The following is a 16,314-nucleotide window of genomic DNA, read 5'->3' on the forward strand; positions in this document are numbered from 1 at the left end:
GAAACCCCTGCTCCCAGCTTTCCTCTCTGGTGCATTGCCCTGCCAACCTAGCTGCTAAGTCCCTTCTCCCTTAATGTCTGCATTATTTCTTCAATCTGACAAGACCTCCAGGCTCTATATGGATTCTCTCTCAAAGTTCAGAAACCAAATCCAGGCAATTGTCTGAAGAAATTACAAGCTCACCACATTTTGATTCAGAGATCATGTTCTGTGCAGCCTACTGTCCAATTTATAATGCCAGTAGTGTGTGTGTGTGTGTGTGTGTGTGTATGCATGTATGTGTGGGTATGCGAATGTGGCAGTTGTATTCATGTGTGGATTTTTATGGGTATATGTGTGCATATGCATGTGTATATATGCATATCCATGTGTGTATGTGTGTACACATATACTGTGTATATGTGTGTATTATGTAGATATGAATTTGAGGATGGAATATGCGTATATGCATTATGTGTGTATATATGTGTGCAATCATCTGTTAAAATTTGTATTAGTTGCTGAGTTGACTAAATCTCTGCATGCCTCTTGATTTGTATGCTTCTTGTCAAATAAACTCTTTTAAATTTCTTCCCACAGCATCCCACCCCTAATTTATTTTCTTTCCTCCCTTCTCTCGTGTGCCTTATCAAAGCAGATGCTATCCAGGCAGGTGAAATGTGGAGTAGAGGCAAATGTCTATAAGATGAATCAAGCTTGATATGGGGAGGAAGGGACTTGGGGAGGCAGAATTACCCACAGTAGCCATCAGTGCCTATCAGATTCAACCAGATAACTGTTCACTTTTCACTTGGTTTTGTCAAGACAGCCAGAGGGAGGGAGAAGGGGGAGGAGAGAATATGAATCGAATGGAGACAAAGGTAACCCTTTAGGACAGCAACGCTGTACATTTTCCAAGGAGAAACGGTGATTTACTCATCTGGGAATGAAATGAGTTTGTGCACAATGCAGAATGAGTAAGCATCATTAGTCTAGACCTTTGAAACATCTTCCACAAGTGCCAGCTTGAAAGTGGATTAAAAGAGTGCACAGATACATCTGTACTATAATCAGGTTGCTGGGGAAAGAGCTAAGGAGAGATAAGGACAACGAGAAAATAAGGGGGGCAAGGATAAATTGCCTTTTGTACAACTAGAACAAATGATGAAGAAGGGCAGGGCTGGAAGGAACCATCGTGGTTCTACTCCTGTATGGTACTTTAGAAAGTTCTGCTGATAAAATTAGCTTTACTGGGCACTGAGGAGATGTCTCTATAGGTAAAGCACTTGCTTCACAAGCGGGAGGACCTGAGTTCAACTCCCCAGATCCCATATAAAAGCCAGAAAAGGTAACATACATCTGTAACCCCAGCTCTTCTACCGTAAGATCTAAGGTAGAGACAGGAGAATTCCCAGAAGCTCTTAGGTCAGTTAGCCTGGCATGTACAGTACAAACAAGAGACCCCCATCTCAAACAAGGTGGGAAGTGAGGACTGGCACCTTTGACCTCCACATACATGTATTACAAACACACACACACACATACACACAGACATACACGTGCACATTTATTTTTAAGAGGGAATTTTATTTAAGGTTAATATTTCTTCAGTTAGAAAAATGCCGTGCTAAGAAGGGCAAGGTTTCAGCTCTGGGTGGGAAGAGGAAAGGGTAGGGTAGCTGAGAGAGCTTCATGTTGCTGTTCTCTCACACACGAGGACTGCACTGTAATTGACAGTTTGCTAAAAGAGAGATCTGGGATCCAAGTCTGTTCCTAGGTCAGTGATGGGGATACCACAAATAACCTGTCCATTAGCCTACACTTGACTATCGCAGTGAATGCTGCATAGAAGTCTAGGCGTTGTTTTCTAAGACATGGATACTACTGTAGCAAGACAAGAGGAATTAGGAGCCAACCTCAGCATTTTTAGCCCAAAGGGATGATAGCCTAGAGTTCAGTCTTTAACTTTGCAAACTCAAGGGCTATAGATCTGGCTGAGTTGGTAAGATGTAATCTGAGCTACCGCAGGGACCTGAATTTCATCCCCATATCCCATGTAGATGCTGGCCATTTCAGTACAAACCTGGAATCTTAGTGTTTGTGGGACAGAGTTAGGAAGTCTTCGGAGCTTGCTGGTCAGCCAGTCTAACCAAACGGGCAAACTTCGGGGTTCAGTGAGAGACCTTGTCTCAGAAAGTAAGGTGGAGAGACAATGAGAAAGGCAGGGTTGATCTCTGGCCTCTTTGCCCACATGTACATACATGCATGCACATACCTCCACGCATAAACACATACACACACAAAAGAAATAGTAAAATTAATAGAGATTCATAATTGTATAGAAAATCTGAGAATAGACACCCATACAACTATTTCAGAAGTATTCCTCAGTAGGCTTCTCACCTTAAAGGAGTTTTATTGTATATATAGAGGAAGAATTCTGAGTGCAAGGTCTTCATGGGAACACATTTCTAGTCTTTTTTAGTTTACACCTTTCAATGACATCCTGCCACAATCATTTATGTGATGCTACTGCCTGTGACTATCAGGTTTGAAGGGTATTGACCCTGCTTCAGGTGGTCCTTTTGTATATTTGGTTCAAAGTAACTTTCCCTCCATCTTTACAAAGGGTTTTCATGCTCTACTTTTTTCCTTTAAAAATCTTAATGTAAATTGTCCATTTTGAGTTACATATTAGCATGAGCATTGTACTGTATGTATTTTGAGATCTGAATACAACTTTTGGGGGTCAGTTCTCTCCAGGCCAAGTGTCTCCTGTTGTTTCTGCTGCCCCTTGTACTCCAGGGTAGCTGGTCCCTGGGCTCCTGTCCCTGCCCCCGTCTCACAGTAGGAGTCCTGGTCCTATAGATGTGTGCTGCTGTATGGAGCATTTTGCATGTGCCGTGGATGAGATTCCGGCCATCAGGCTTGTGCTACAAGCACTTTTACTTGCCGAGCCATCTTACCGGCCCTTCTTTTTAATGTTGTATTTCCTCTTAATGGCCTACTTTTTTGCTTATACTCACTCCCGATACGATACTCAACCGAATTCCCAACATCTGGTGTTTTTCATGCCAAAGAAAGCTCAAAGGATCACAAAACAAATTCACATTCTCCTATACTTTCCTCAAACCTCAGCAGGCTTAAACCAGCTTGAACTTAGAGACTGAGGCTGATTCTCACGCATCCCAAGCCATCACATCGAATGTGACCTTCTAGAAGGTCGTCTTCATGCCACAGCCAAAAGTTACCAAATGACTGGAGATAAATCATCAGTTTAATCCTTTTTCTTTCTTTCTTTCTTTTTTTTTGTACTGCTGACAAAACTGTGAGGCAAACTTGAAACAAATAGCCTACATTTAATGAAAAGGGTTTTGGCAACTGGCTTGAATTTTTTTCTCTTAAGCTTATTTCAGCCAGGCAGATGAAGAGGGGGATGTGCAAATAAAGAAATCTGTGTTGCCATCTGCGGTTGAAGGTTTCATTGGCAGCACCACACCATGAAGCTTAAAGATGTGTACAAACCTGGAGATGACGTTTTCCAAGATGTATTTACATAGCCACTCAGACTGCAGCCAAGTTAGGAAAGTGTGCCTCTTATAGGATGGTCTGAGACTCGAACACCCGCAAACCACTCTCTCTGGCTGTTGAGTTGTGATGGATTTTCATTGTGTATTTGGCTGAGGAAGATGTGTGTGTGTGTGTGTGTGTGTGTGCATGGCAAGTGAGAAATCAACCTTAGCTGTCATTTTTCAAGGGATGGCTGGCTGCTCAGCAAACCCTATGGACCTCCTGTCTCCACCTTCACTGCATCCCCACACCTCATCTTCAGTGAAGGGTTTTATAGCCATGGCAGAAGTTTCCAGTGTGAAAAGAGACAGATTGAAGTTTCATGTTTTCCATTTTCCTAGGATCTCTAGGGATTAAAGAGAGAAAATTAGTAGTAATGTAATTCATTTGAATCCACAAGCGACTATTTCCCTGCATCGAATCATGGCCTAGTGTAAGACCCAACTCTCAACATGCCTCTCAGGCTTTGGAAATGCAGATATCACCCTCAAAAGTTTCAGGTTTAAATGCTGAGGAGAGAACGCCATTCACCTTGTAATCAATCATACAGGCCTGAGTGCGATCTCTAGAGCTAATATTGAAAGGAAAGGTCAGGGTGGTACACAGGCTTGTAATCCCAGCTCTGGAGAGGCAGAGATCCCCAGGGCTCACTTGCCAAATAGCCTAGCTATTGTTGAGCTCTGGGCCAGTGAGAGACCCTGTCTCAAAGCCAAACCAAACCAAAACAAGGGGAGGGCAACACCTCAGGAACAACAGCCAAGGCTGCCGTCTAACAACAGCCTGCACACACAAACACAGTTACAGTGAACACGTACATACGTAGAACATGCATACAAATAGCACACAGACATATATTCTCATATCAAAAATGTTCTAATTTTGAGTGTTTCCAATTTTGAGTTTTCAGAGACTCACCTAATATACTCTGAATATTGAAACCCTTTGAAGCAGTTTTGGTCCCAGCTATTTGGGTAGGGGATTTCAGGACACCGTGACAGGTCACTGACTGCAGGTCATGTGTGATAACTTTCAGTTGTTCCATGTAACATCCCAAGTTCATTTAAAGGCAACACCATAAGCATCATTGGTTTTTTTTTTTTAATTACTATTGGCTCCAAACTGTATTTCTCAAGAAAAGTGCTCCATCACTTTTATACACAAGACAGCTTGCAGCCAACTACAGGTTCTTTGCTCCCTATTCATGCATTGCTCCTTAATATTTCTGATGAGCTCATTCCCAAGGATATAGTTACCAAAAGGTAATTCCTTAAGGTTTGTTCCATGGTTAAGAGCACTGGCTGTTCATCCAGAGGACCCAGGTTCAAGTCCCAGCCCCTACACGGCATCTCACAACTCTCTGTAACTCCAGTTCCGGGGGATCCTACATCATCACACAGACACACATGCAGGCAAAGCACCAATGTACATAAAAAAAATAAATCAAGCCGGGTGGTGGTGGCGCTTGCCTTTCATCCCAGCACTCAGGAGGCAGAGGCAGGCAGATCTCTGTGAGTTTGAGGCCAGCCTGGTCTACAAGTTTCAGAACAGGCTCCAAAGCTATCGAAACACCCTGTCTCAAATAACAAAAACAAAAAATAATCACTCTTTAAGAAGAACATATTTTAAAAAATAAAAGGCAGGTTGTTTAGTCTTCAAGGCAAAGCTTCAAGGATGACAGCTCGGTTTGGCTTGAATGTCCTGACTGTATGGTTGGTGAGTGTCTGCAGGAGGCTTCTGTCCTGACCTGCCTGTCGCTGCTAATGGAAACTTGCTGAGCTCTGCCACAATGTGAGCTCTCTCCAGACTGATGTAAACAAATGAACTCTGATTGTGAAGGTCAAACATCCCTTGATTTTTATTTTCTCAAAATCAGGAAAAAAAAGTGCCCTACAAATCCAATTCTCCCAGTTTTGAAGTGCCTGGTTTCCTGTCTCATCTTCTGAGTCTTCAGATGCACCTTGTTTATTTTTTGTATGTTTCATTACTGAGTGTGTGTGTTTGTTTCCATGTGGGTATGTGCATGCTTGTGTGTGTGGAAACCAGAGGGTGACAATGGCTGTCTACCTTATTTTTGCTAGAAGGTGTCTAGATGAGTCTGGGACTCACCAGTCAGTCTAATTTGCCAGTGAGCTCCAGGGGTCTTCCTGTCTCCACCCTCCCAACTCTATACCACCGCACCCAGATTTTCACCGAGTTCAGACCTTCATGCTAAGACAGCAGACGCTACTGAATGAGGTGTCTCCCCAGCCCACAAGTGGAGATTTTGTAGCTCATACCTGACGTTAACAGTTTCTCCCCACCGCCATCCCCCACGAGACCTCCGTTGACTCCCCTGAGCTGCTGTTGACCTTTCCAATAAGGTCACTTCCTTTGCACCTGAGTCTGTGCCAGGGGAGTCTCCTAAGCTGAATCATTTTGAAGAGGTCCTTGGAGAAATGCCTGTGTCTTGTTCTCAGAAATGAAAACTCATTCATCCCCTCACAAACCAGACACTCCCGGGGTATGCGCTGTGTCGGGAGGAGACAATTCTGAGTGTTCTTTTGTAAGCTTCCTCCATGTCCTGTGTTGAGCATCCTCAGTGCACCCCTGATGTGCTGAGATGAAGGGTGTCAAGGGACCTGTGTTCCGAGAACCGGAATTTTTCTCAAGGAATAGTCTGGTTTTTTGTTCTAACCTCAGCTTTGAAATGACTGGGTTGCCATGCCCTAACTCGTCCCATGAGACTTCCTGAGATTGTTGGTGGTGACAGGTGTAAGCGCTTGCATTTACAGACCAGTGAGAGACAAATGGGGCAGCGGGAATAGGTGGGAGGGCCAGCCAAGGCCAGAGATGTAATTGGTGACCTTGGAGGACTGAAGCCTGGTGGTACATTGAATGACCCAACCCTTGAACTCATTAGCCAGGCACCTTTGGCAGCCACGTTCACAAAGGCAGATATGAACTTGACATCTGTCTAGGGCAAGACCGAGCCAACTCATTGACAATTCCAAACAGGCTTGGTCCTGTGAACTTTGTTCTTGCTACAACCATTTAATTACTTTATGGATTCTCCTACTTCTCTGAGAGGGGGTAAAAATAACTGGCCTCAGAAGTACAGTAGCCAACACATTTTCAAGTTGCGGTATTTTTGTGAACTGCAGGAAGCTAATAGTGCTTTAAAGAAACTACAGAGAGATGCATCAGCACTTTCCCTACGACCCTAGCTTCCCAAGGTGGAAGCATTCTGAAGGAATTTGCTTGAGGGGGAAACTCTGGCATCTGCCTGAGCCCTTATCCACGGCTCATTTCATAGGTTTTTAAAAATGACACCTTCACTTCCCCCATAGTCGGCACCTGGGAATTTTGGAAATTACAAAGAAAAAGTTAAGAGCAAGTGGGTTCTGAGTTTGTCTGTGCTATATAGTCCTCAGAGAACCTAGGAATTCAAAGAGCCCCATTTACAGGCTATGGCATAGCAATACTGTGTGCTAACTGGAAAGGAAATGAGGGGAAAGATGCCAGAAAATTCCAGTCTTCTGAATGGCAGCAGACAGAATTCCATCACTCTTTTGTTTTGGACCCCAAATTTGTCTTCTGTTCTATTGTCGGAAGCTGCTACTAGGTCTTTATTAGAGACCTAGCAGAAACATTCAGGCTTAAGGGCTAGGAATCATTGAAAAGAGAACTAATAATGTCCCTTTGTTATGTCTGTATGTGTTCATGTATGTGTGAATACATATACATAACCATGTGGAGGCCAGAGTTTGTTTTCAGACATAGTCCTCAGTTTCTCTCTAATTTATCATCTTTTATTATGCATATGAGTGTTTGCCCTGCATGTTTGTCTATAAACCTTCTGTGGGCTTGTGCCAGTAGAGATCAGACAAGAGTGTCACATCTCTTCGAACTGGAGTCACAGACAGTTATAAGCTGCCATGTGGGTGATGGGAATTGAACCTAGGTCCTCTACAAAAGTAGCAAGTGCGCTTTACCATTGAACCATCTCCCCAGCCCTTATCTTTCTTTTAATAACAAGCTCTCTCACTAAACTTGGATCTCACCAACTGGCTCAGTGAGCTAAGCAGCCAACCTATGGGGTCATAAGCACCTACTAAGACACCCAGCATTTTTATATGGAAAAAAGAAAGGTAGGGGAAGGAGAAGGAAGAAAGGTAGGAGGGAGGGACAGATGGACAGACAGTCAGATCAGCAGACAGACTCCTGGCAATATCTTCTCATGCAGAGAGCATCTCTCCCTACAGTCTTGTAGTCTCCTTCATTGGGAAGAAAACAGAAATGGTGACTCTTAGTTACTGCTCTAACTGAGGTGGCTTAGAGAAGGAATCGTTTCACTGGGGACGTACTCACAGTTTCCGAGGGTGAGTCCATCCATAAGACCGCCATACTGGAGAGCATGACATGAGAGGCAGGCAGGGAGGTGTGCTTGGTGCTGGAGCAGTAGCTGAGAATTTACATCGGGATCCACCGGCAACAAACAAAGAGAGGGGGAGAGAGAGTGTGTGAGGGAGAGAGTGAGGGCAGGCCTGAGGTGGGCTTTTGAAACCTCAGAGCCCACCCCCAGTGACACACCTCCTCCAACAAGCCCACACCTTCTAATCAGTCCTCTCTAACAGTCCACCACCTGGGAACCAAACATTCAAAAATACGACATTCTCATTCAGACCACCACAGTGAGTTATCTGTAAGGACAGTGGACAGTAACGCTAACCAGGTGGAGGCCCGGAAATGAAGATGGCTAAAATTTTGCCCTCTGGTCCTGGGAGAGAAAATTACTCTCAGAGGCCAGCCATAGGAGTCAGTGACCCTACAGTCCATAGCTGAAACAGATCCCATGGCAGAATGTGGAGGTGGGCGCCATATTGAAGATGGGAGCTGCACTCTGCCTCATTCCGAGCATCCTGTGAACACGGAAGCCCCTCTTCATACAGGAACTCTGCTTCTGTGTTACCTACTTCTCGGTTGCTGTAATAATCTGTCATGACCAAGGCAACTCACAGAAAGAAGAGTTGTCTCACAGTTCAAGGGAGATAAAAGTTTATCATGGTGACCAGGCATGGCAGCAGGGGCAGAAATCTGGGAACTAAAAGTGGGGGCAAGTCTACTGACACGCAAAGCCACCCCCAGTGGTGGACTTTCTCCAACAAGGCCCCAGCTCCCAAAAGTTCTGTAACCTCCCAACATGGCACTGCCAACTGAGAGCCAAGTGTTGGAATGCTTAGAGAATTTGCCTTCTTTTTTTTTTCTTTTCTATTGGGAAATTTTCAGTTTGCTACTATTTCTAGCAAAGAAGACTAAAGAGGAGGGTAGGGTGATGGGCATATTGGAGTTTGGATTCTAACTGATGAGGAAATGAGATTGTAGTGGCACAGATAACTTTATTGGCTCCTTGGGTCTGTCCTAATATGGGATCGGCACACTGAGCATTTGACCCATCTTATCATTTATTGTCCCATCCTGTAGTATGACAGGTTCTCTTCTAAATTTCAGAGCTTGGTTAAGGACCAAATGTTCATACTTGTAGCGCATACAAGAAACTGGACCCCACTCTTGTGCAGAGACCACACACAACTCAGTTGGCAGTCGTACCACAAGCAACTGTTCCTTATAGCACCAGAGACATGGTCGCGATAAAAACAAGGATTATGCCAAAGCTGTTCCATTCCCCTCCATGTTCAAAACAGTACTAAGCTGTATCTCTTATCCATTTCTAGACCTGCAAGACCCTCATAAGACCATAAAATGACAAGAACATTTCATTCTGAGAGTTTATTAAATGGGCAGAAACTCTATATGACAGCCAGATTTGGAGGGCTAGCTCATTAGCTTTTATAAACCACGTTTCCATCTTAAAGATTAAATAAAAAGTAGGTTTTATCAAAAAAAAATTCTACATAAACTTTTCCTGAAGATGAGGTATAATTTATGGATTTGTGATATGTGTGGTAAAATCAGCTTAGTTTGTTCTAGAAACAACTACTGGGGTGTCTGGAAGGAATAAAAAAAAATCAGAAAGGTGGAACTAGGGAGATATCTTAGTAAAATGCTTTACCATGTAAGCCTGAGAACTTGAGCTTGGTCCCGCAGAACCTATATGAGGAGCCAGGAGTAGAGCCAGCATCTGTAAACTCAAGCTGAGGAAGAACTCACCGGCTAGCTAGCCTAGCTGAATGGATAAGCCTCAAGTTTAGTGAGAGACCATGTCTCAACAAGTAGAGTGAAGGGGGACAGAGATATGACTCATCAGTAAAGGGCACCTGCTCCCAGTCAGAGGACTCAGCCCTGATTTCCAGCACCTCTATGGCAGCTTACAACTCTAGTTCCTGGAGATCCATTGCCCTCTTCTGGCCTCCAGGGGTACTGCACTCATGGTGTATGTATATACATTCAGACAAAAACACTCCAAGACATAAAATAAAAAATATATATATAAGGTAGAACATGATTGAGGAAGACACCAGAGATGAACCTCTGGCCTACACACACACACACACACACACACACACACACGAACACAAACACACACAAAGGGCTATGATGAGTTTTGTCACTGCAGAAAGTAATAATTAAGAGCATACTAGTCGTAGCCTTCTTTAAATGGTGTCTGTCACACACATATCACATGGTCATCTCTGCTCAGCCCCATAAGTACATTTGGAATAACCTGCCCTCGCTGTTCATTTGCGAGGCCGAGAACTGGGTCAGCCGCTGAGTGATGATAATTCATGCAAGAGACATGTCGTCCCCTTTGTCAGGACAGCACTCGGCTCTGTTATGTGTCTTCATTATTCACTTTATTTCAGTTATTAAACTTCACCTAACTGAAGCCGTGTGAACCCCAGACTGAAATAAAGATAATTAAAACTAATTGTTGGTCTCTAGTGATGGTTCTTTTTTCTCTCATCGCTCTAGAGACCCATCTAGTGCTTATGGCAGCTATGGCCCCCATAATGGGCCAACCTTCTTACCTCGTTACATGAAGGAGTTACTTTCATATTCAGTGAAACCTCGGCTTTTCCCACCTCCCTGAATATTCAGTACACTGTATTTCAAATGTGTATCATGTTCCTTCTATATTATTATCATCATCACTATGATAATTGTGTATGTATATCCACATAGTGTTGGGGGACGGGGGCATCTATGCCATAGTGGGCATGTGGAGTTCAGAGAACTCTATGGAATTGTCCCCTTCCACCTTTCCATGGGCACATGCAGGTCACCAAGTCTCTTCCAGCTGAGCCATCTCCCGGGTCCTTTATCTAAATTCTTCTTCTAAGTACTTCCCTCTGGTGCCTCCTTTCTACCAGATCCCATCCAAATAACAACCACCGTTTTCTCTTTTTCTGTCAGCCTGCTCTAATTTTTCTCTGTGTTTCTCTATATTAGAATCAAACTGCCAGATGAGAACGTTGGACAGTGGGATTGGAACCTTCCCTCTCCCAGACTCAGGAAACCGCTCAATGGGACGATACACATGCCAGCAGGACTCGCCAGAGGACCCTGAGCTCCTCCCATCTCTCCATCCAACCCCGTCTGTAGCTTCCTCTGCCAGAGCCCAAACCCTTGAACACAAAGTGCCTTGCTCCATAGACAGCCAGAGTTCCTCGGAGTCCACCATCATCCATTCTGTGTCTGACCCCAGCATGATGGCCAGTGGGATGCAGAATCACCTGCCCAAACCCACATCCTCAGGTAAGGTGCCATCTACTGTCCAGTTAAATTGTTCACATCATAATAGCATGTTTGCTGATGAACGTGTGAAACTACCCAGCAGGAAATCTCTGCATACCCTCAGCCAAAAAGTAGAGCGACACATACAAGACCTTACCAGGGGCTGGGGAGATGGTTCAGTGGGTAAAGTAGTTAAGTTTGCAAATGCCAAGAATTCTAGTTCAGTTACTAGAATCCATGTAAAGAAGCATAAAATCTGTCATCTCAGTGCTGGAGAGTTAGAAAAAGACCAGTCCCAAGGTTTGCTGACCAGCAAGTCTAGACAGATCAACAAACACCAAGATAATGGGAGATTCTATATAAGGTACCTAAAGAACAACACCCAAAGTTTCTGTCTGTTCTCTGCCCAGCATAGCACACACATGCAGACACACACGCATGCACAACATACACGCACATGTACACATTCATAAACATACACACATGCACTAATTAACAAAATGACATTATCAACTTTTAGTATTATGTTCAGGGGTGGCATTCATAAGAGGAAACATCACACCAATAGATGTCTCATAAACTGAAGAAACAAAAACGTGCAATATATATTCATGGGATTTTATCTTTAAATAACCTCCAAGTAGGGCTTATTGAACATAGGGGTTGGAGAGATGGTTCAGCAGTTCAGGGTGTGAACTGCTCTTGAAGAGGTTCTGAGTTCAGTTCCCACAACCATCATTGAGCAGCTCAAAACAGCCTGTAACTCCAGGGACTCCAGGGCCTCTGCGGGTACTGCGCTCAAGTACACATGCCTGCCTAGAAACACATCTCGACACATAATTAAAAATAAAAGAAATCTTTTTTAAAAGGATATATTGAATATAGAACAAGTTAGCCCCCAACACATTGACGTAAGTGGAACGTTGTGTGCCCGCTAAGCAGAAACTGTAAGTCTCTTGACATAGTTCTATCTCGTTAATGTACATTTACACGCGGCTGAACTATAAAGACTTCATTTGATTGATCAGCAGCAGATTGTGTGTTGACTGCAGAGGAAAGTGCCTGGCCTTCCCATCGAGACCTGCCTGCAATCAATGGAAAGAAGCTTTTATGCGGAGAGACAAGGCCAAGCTAAGGGTCAAAGTTTTTTTCATTGTTCCCTCGACTAAAAATATTTATTGCAGACCTGGATGATGTCCCATAATTCTTAACATGTGTGGTTGTGGCTCTGACAAGACGGGTATAAGCACATGAACCAGAACTCTGAAACAGTGCTTTCGTTATGGCTACAGGATCAGAAAGGAGCCACATATGAAGGTTATATTATAGGTTTCTGAGCATTTAGAAGAGAAGGCTGTTAATTAAACATGTTTGAACGGATGTATCAGACTGTTCCCGTGACTAAATTCTTCACACAGAGATAGCAATGGCCAAGGGGCCTCATCGGGACTTGTGCTCCTTCCCAGTCAAGGTTACATTTTTAAAGGCCATAACGCATATTATTTTTGAAATAAGTGCAGTGTTAATTAATGGCACAGCCTCCTGAGCTTCAGGGGCGAAATCTTAGTTATAGATTATGTGCTCTATGCCTGAATAGTCGCATGTGTGACCTCAATTCGGCAGCGGGCTGCCGAGTAGACTCCATGATTAAACACTGTCATTATAACAAATTGAATAGAAACCACAAGCTTTGAATTGCTTCATAAGAAGGGGACAGGAAGGAGATTGTTCTGATCTTGCCACTTACATTTGCGGCATCCAAATCCCAAGGCTTGCATCTTAATTAAATTGTCACAAAGAGTTTGTAAAAAGGTACTGCATGGGGGACAGTGAGGTGAGCAGACAGGAGGCCATCTTAGGGTCACCCACCCTGAATTAGCCTGTCCGTGACACCCATGGAAGCAGGGGTGCTTTCTGATGTGTTTCTCAGTGACCAGTTGTTGGGTGAAAAATTATGCAGTACAGAAGTTTGGGGAACCAAAGGAAAACAGGATTCCACTTCCTTTCTTTCCAAGAGCCACTTCCTGTGTGATTTCCACAAGTGAACTCGGCCTTTTTCTTGTCCCCATTTCAAGCCTGGAGGCTTGTGAGCACTTCTCACAATGTCGATAAAAGCATAACTGTCTTGTCTTCTCACCTAAGCTGACTGCTAGGGAGGGCTGGGTGGCATGTCCTCTTGATAAATAGGGAGGTGTCTTAACTTATTTTTACAGTTTTAGTACAGGAGTATATTGTGTGTTGTGCCTGCTCTTCTTCATATTCCCTCCGTCCTCTTTTCTTGTCCTTCTCTCTCCTACCAGTTCCCTTTGTCCCCCTACATTCTTTCCTTTCTATTTTTATGTCATCTGTAATATATGGTTTTGTGTAGCAATATAAAATATAAGAACTACATGCATGATAGAAAACATACAGTATTTGTCTTTCTGAGATTGGCACAGTTTGCTTAATATTTATTTCTGGTTGCATTGTTCTCCTGAAAATTACTTTCATGCTTCTTGTGCACGTTTTCATTGGGTGTTCCAGATCTACGTTTCTCTGTGTGTGTATCCATCTATATCTATAGACATATATGTGGCAATAAGGCAGTAACTTGCAAAACCCCTTCCTTCATCATTCTAATAAGGGAGTCCCCGTTAAGATTCTTCAGCTTCAACAACAAACACATGAGAAGCGTGTCATCGTCACTAGCCCTCAGAAGATTATAAATCAAAACACATTAAAATCCTATCCTACCACCGTTGGAATAAGGGTTCTTAAGAAAACAAGCAGCAACAAATGCTAACGAAGAAGTGGACTGAAGGGAACCCTTATACACTGCTAGTGGGAATGTAAATGCAGCTACTGTGGAAGTCTGTGCGGAGATCCCTCAAAAGCCTAGTCAGTCTTCCACAGGACTCTGTGATCCCAGTCCTGCGTATTTCTCCAAAGGACTCTGAAACAAGACATCTCAGAGTCCCTTGTACATTCATTCTCACTGCAGCACTGGTCGCAAGCGCTAACTTATGGAACCAGCCTAGGTATCCATCAGCAGCAGAATGGATAAAGGAAAATGTGGCTTTGATACACAATGGAAATTTATTCACTTACAGCGAAGAACAAAATTGTGTCATTTGCAGGAAGATGCATGCAGCTGCAATAAGCTTACTAAGAGAATGACGCCCATCTCAGAAAGGCAAATAGCATATGTCTCTTCTGATTTTCATGTAGATACGTAAAGTTTTGTGTGCGTGTGTGTGTATGAGCACGTGTGTGCGTGTATGTGTGCATGCCTGTGCGTGTGTTTGTGTGTAGTTAAAGTAGAAGAAAAACTATATGGGGCACAAAAGGAACTAACAGGAGTGAGAGGAAGCTGGAAAAAGCTGATAGAGATTACAAGGAAAAGTATGCTCAGGACATACACACACACACACACACACACACACACACACATATGTATACATGGAAAAACTTTAAAGAAAAAAACAGCAAAGGAAAACAAAGAGCCTCGACTCGGTGATGTTTGGGAAACTCAGATCCTCTCCCTGGAAATCTGGGATGGATCTAGTATTAGTCCTCTGAACGAGTTCTCTTCTCGTTGCTGTGGTACAGTACCCAGACAAAAACAACCTAAGAGAGAAAGGGTTTACAGTGGCTCACAGTTCTGAGGATCTATAACCTATCACAGTGGGGAAAGCACAACAGCTGGGAGGGAAGCCATAGCAACAGGTGCAAAAGGCAGGCTGGTCACATGGCATTCACACTCAGGAAACAAGAGAACAGGAAGTGGGGCCAGGCTATGATGTGTCCAGTCCTCTTCCTAGTGACACACTTCCTCCAGTGGGGCCCAACCCTTTGAAAGGTTCCATGTCCTTCTGCATCAGCACTACCAGCTAGGGACCAAGTGTCCAGATGCATGAGCCTGTGGGAACCATTGCACATTCAAACCACAGCAGCCTCCAAAACATGTTCATTATTTGGTAAACAGCATGATTTGAAAGATAGCCTTACTGTTTCCTAACAACTTGCTTGCTGGAACTTTTTTAATATGGAAAACCTCAACTTGTTTAGAAAGATGTCTGGTCCCAGGGCAGTATGCGGTAGGCCTCCTCCGGAGATGTGTATACACAGTTATGCAAATATTTGGGCAACACAGACTCAAATAGAGAGCAGAACGTCAAGAGACCCAACCCTCCCTGTGTTCAGACCTTCATATTATTTTGAAATGTCTCCCCTCCTCCTTCCTAAGTTTGCCAAAGGTTGGTGAACGTCTGTTTTTTATTTAATGTACCTTTCTTCATTTAGGAAAAACCGGTTTCCAAAAGCAGAATGAAGCAGAGTCAAAGACGCAGTCTGCCCCATCATTCGACTATGCGGAGGATGCAGTGGCAAGTGAGCCCCTTTCAGGGTGGGGTGAAGATGCTGCCACCAAGACCCAGGTGAGGGGGTGCCATCTGCCTGTCTGCTCTGATTGCAAACGCTGAGCTCCTTGGACCCTATAGAGATTGATTTAATTTTAAATCAAATCTTGCATTGGTTTGCCAAGTCTGTATCGGTTACTTTTCTCGTCTCTGTGCTAAAATACCTGGCAGATATAATAGAAGGGAGAATCAGTTCATTTCGGCTGCGTTTCCAGGGATTTCAGTCCCCGGGAGTGTGTGTGTGTGTGGCGGGGGGGGGGGGGGGGGGACAGGCAGAGCAGAATGGTTCCTTTCCAAGGCAACAGAAGCTAGAGCTACAAACTTCTTAGCCTGGGTGGCAGCTGGGAGGCAGACAGAGCTGGGCTGCATCTTCAGATGTCCACACAGGGCCCCTGTGAGCCTCCTCTGTCATCCAGGCTCCACCTGAACCACTCCATAGCCTCCTGTTATGCTTTCATTTCACTTTCTTTGACAAATACCCTGACCAAAAGCAACTTTGGGAGGAAAGGGTTTCATTGACCTACATTTCCAGTTCATAGACCATGATTGCAAGGAAGTAGAGGCAGGAACTTAAAGCATTAGCATATCTGTCGTCAAGAGCCGAGAGAATGAAGTTCTGGATCCCTACTCCCTGCATCTCCTCTCTTACACTGTTTAGGAACCCCGCCTAGGGAATGCTGCTACTGCAATAAACTGA

At 44.0% G+C, this 16,314-nt stretch overlaps 1 protein-coding gene across 4 annotated transcripts in view; it reads left to right on the plus strand.

The window, feature by feature from the left end:
• Nucleotides 1-16,314, plus strand: part of Nckap5 (NCK associated protein 5) — an 843,848-nt gene that overhangs the window by 766,645 nt on the left and 60,889 nt on the right. For all 4 annotated transcript variants that reach the window (XM_057769610.1, XM_057769613.1, XM_057769611.1 and 1 more), the window contains 2 exons: nucleotides 10,936-11,241; nucleotides 15,502-15,635. In XM_057769610.1, the coding sequence (XP_057625593.1) occupies nucleotides 10,936-11,241; nucleotides 15,502-15,635 (440 nt within the window). The remainder of the gene's footprint in view (nucleotides 1-10,935; nucleotides 11,242-15,501; nucleotides 15,636-16,314) is intronic.

Source organism: Chionomys nivalis, chromosome 5 (genome assembly GCF_950005125.1).
Source record: "Chionomys nivalis chromosome 5, mChiNiv1.1, whole genome shotgun sequence".
Taxonomy (NCBI): Eukaryota; Metazoa; Chordata; class Mammalia; order Rodentia; family Cricetidae; genus Chionomys; species Chionomys nivalis.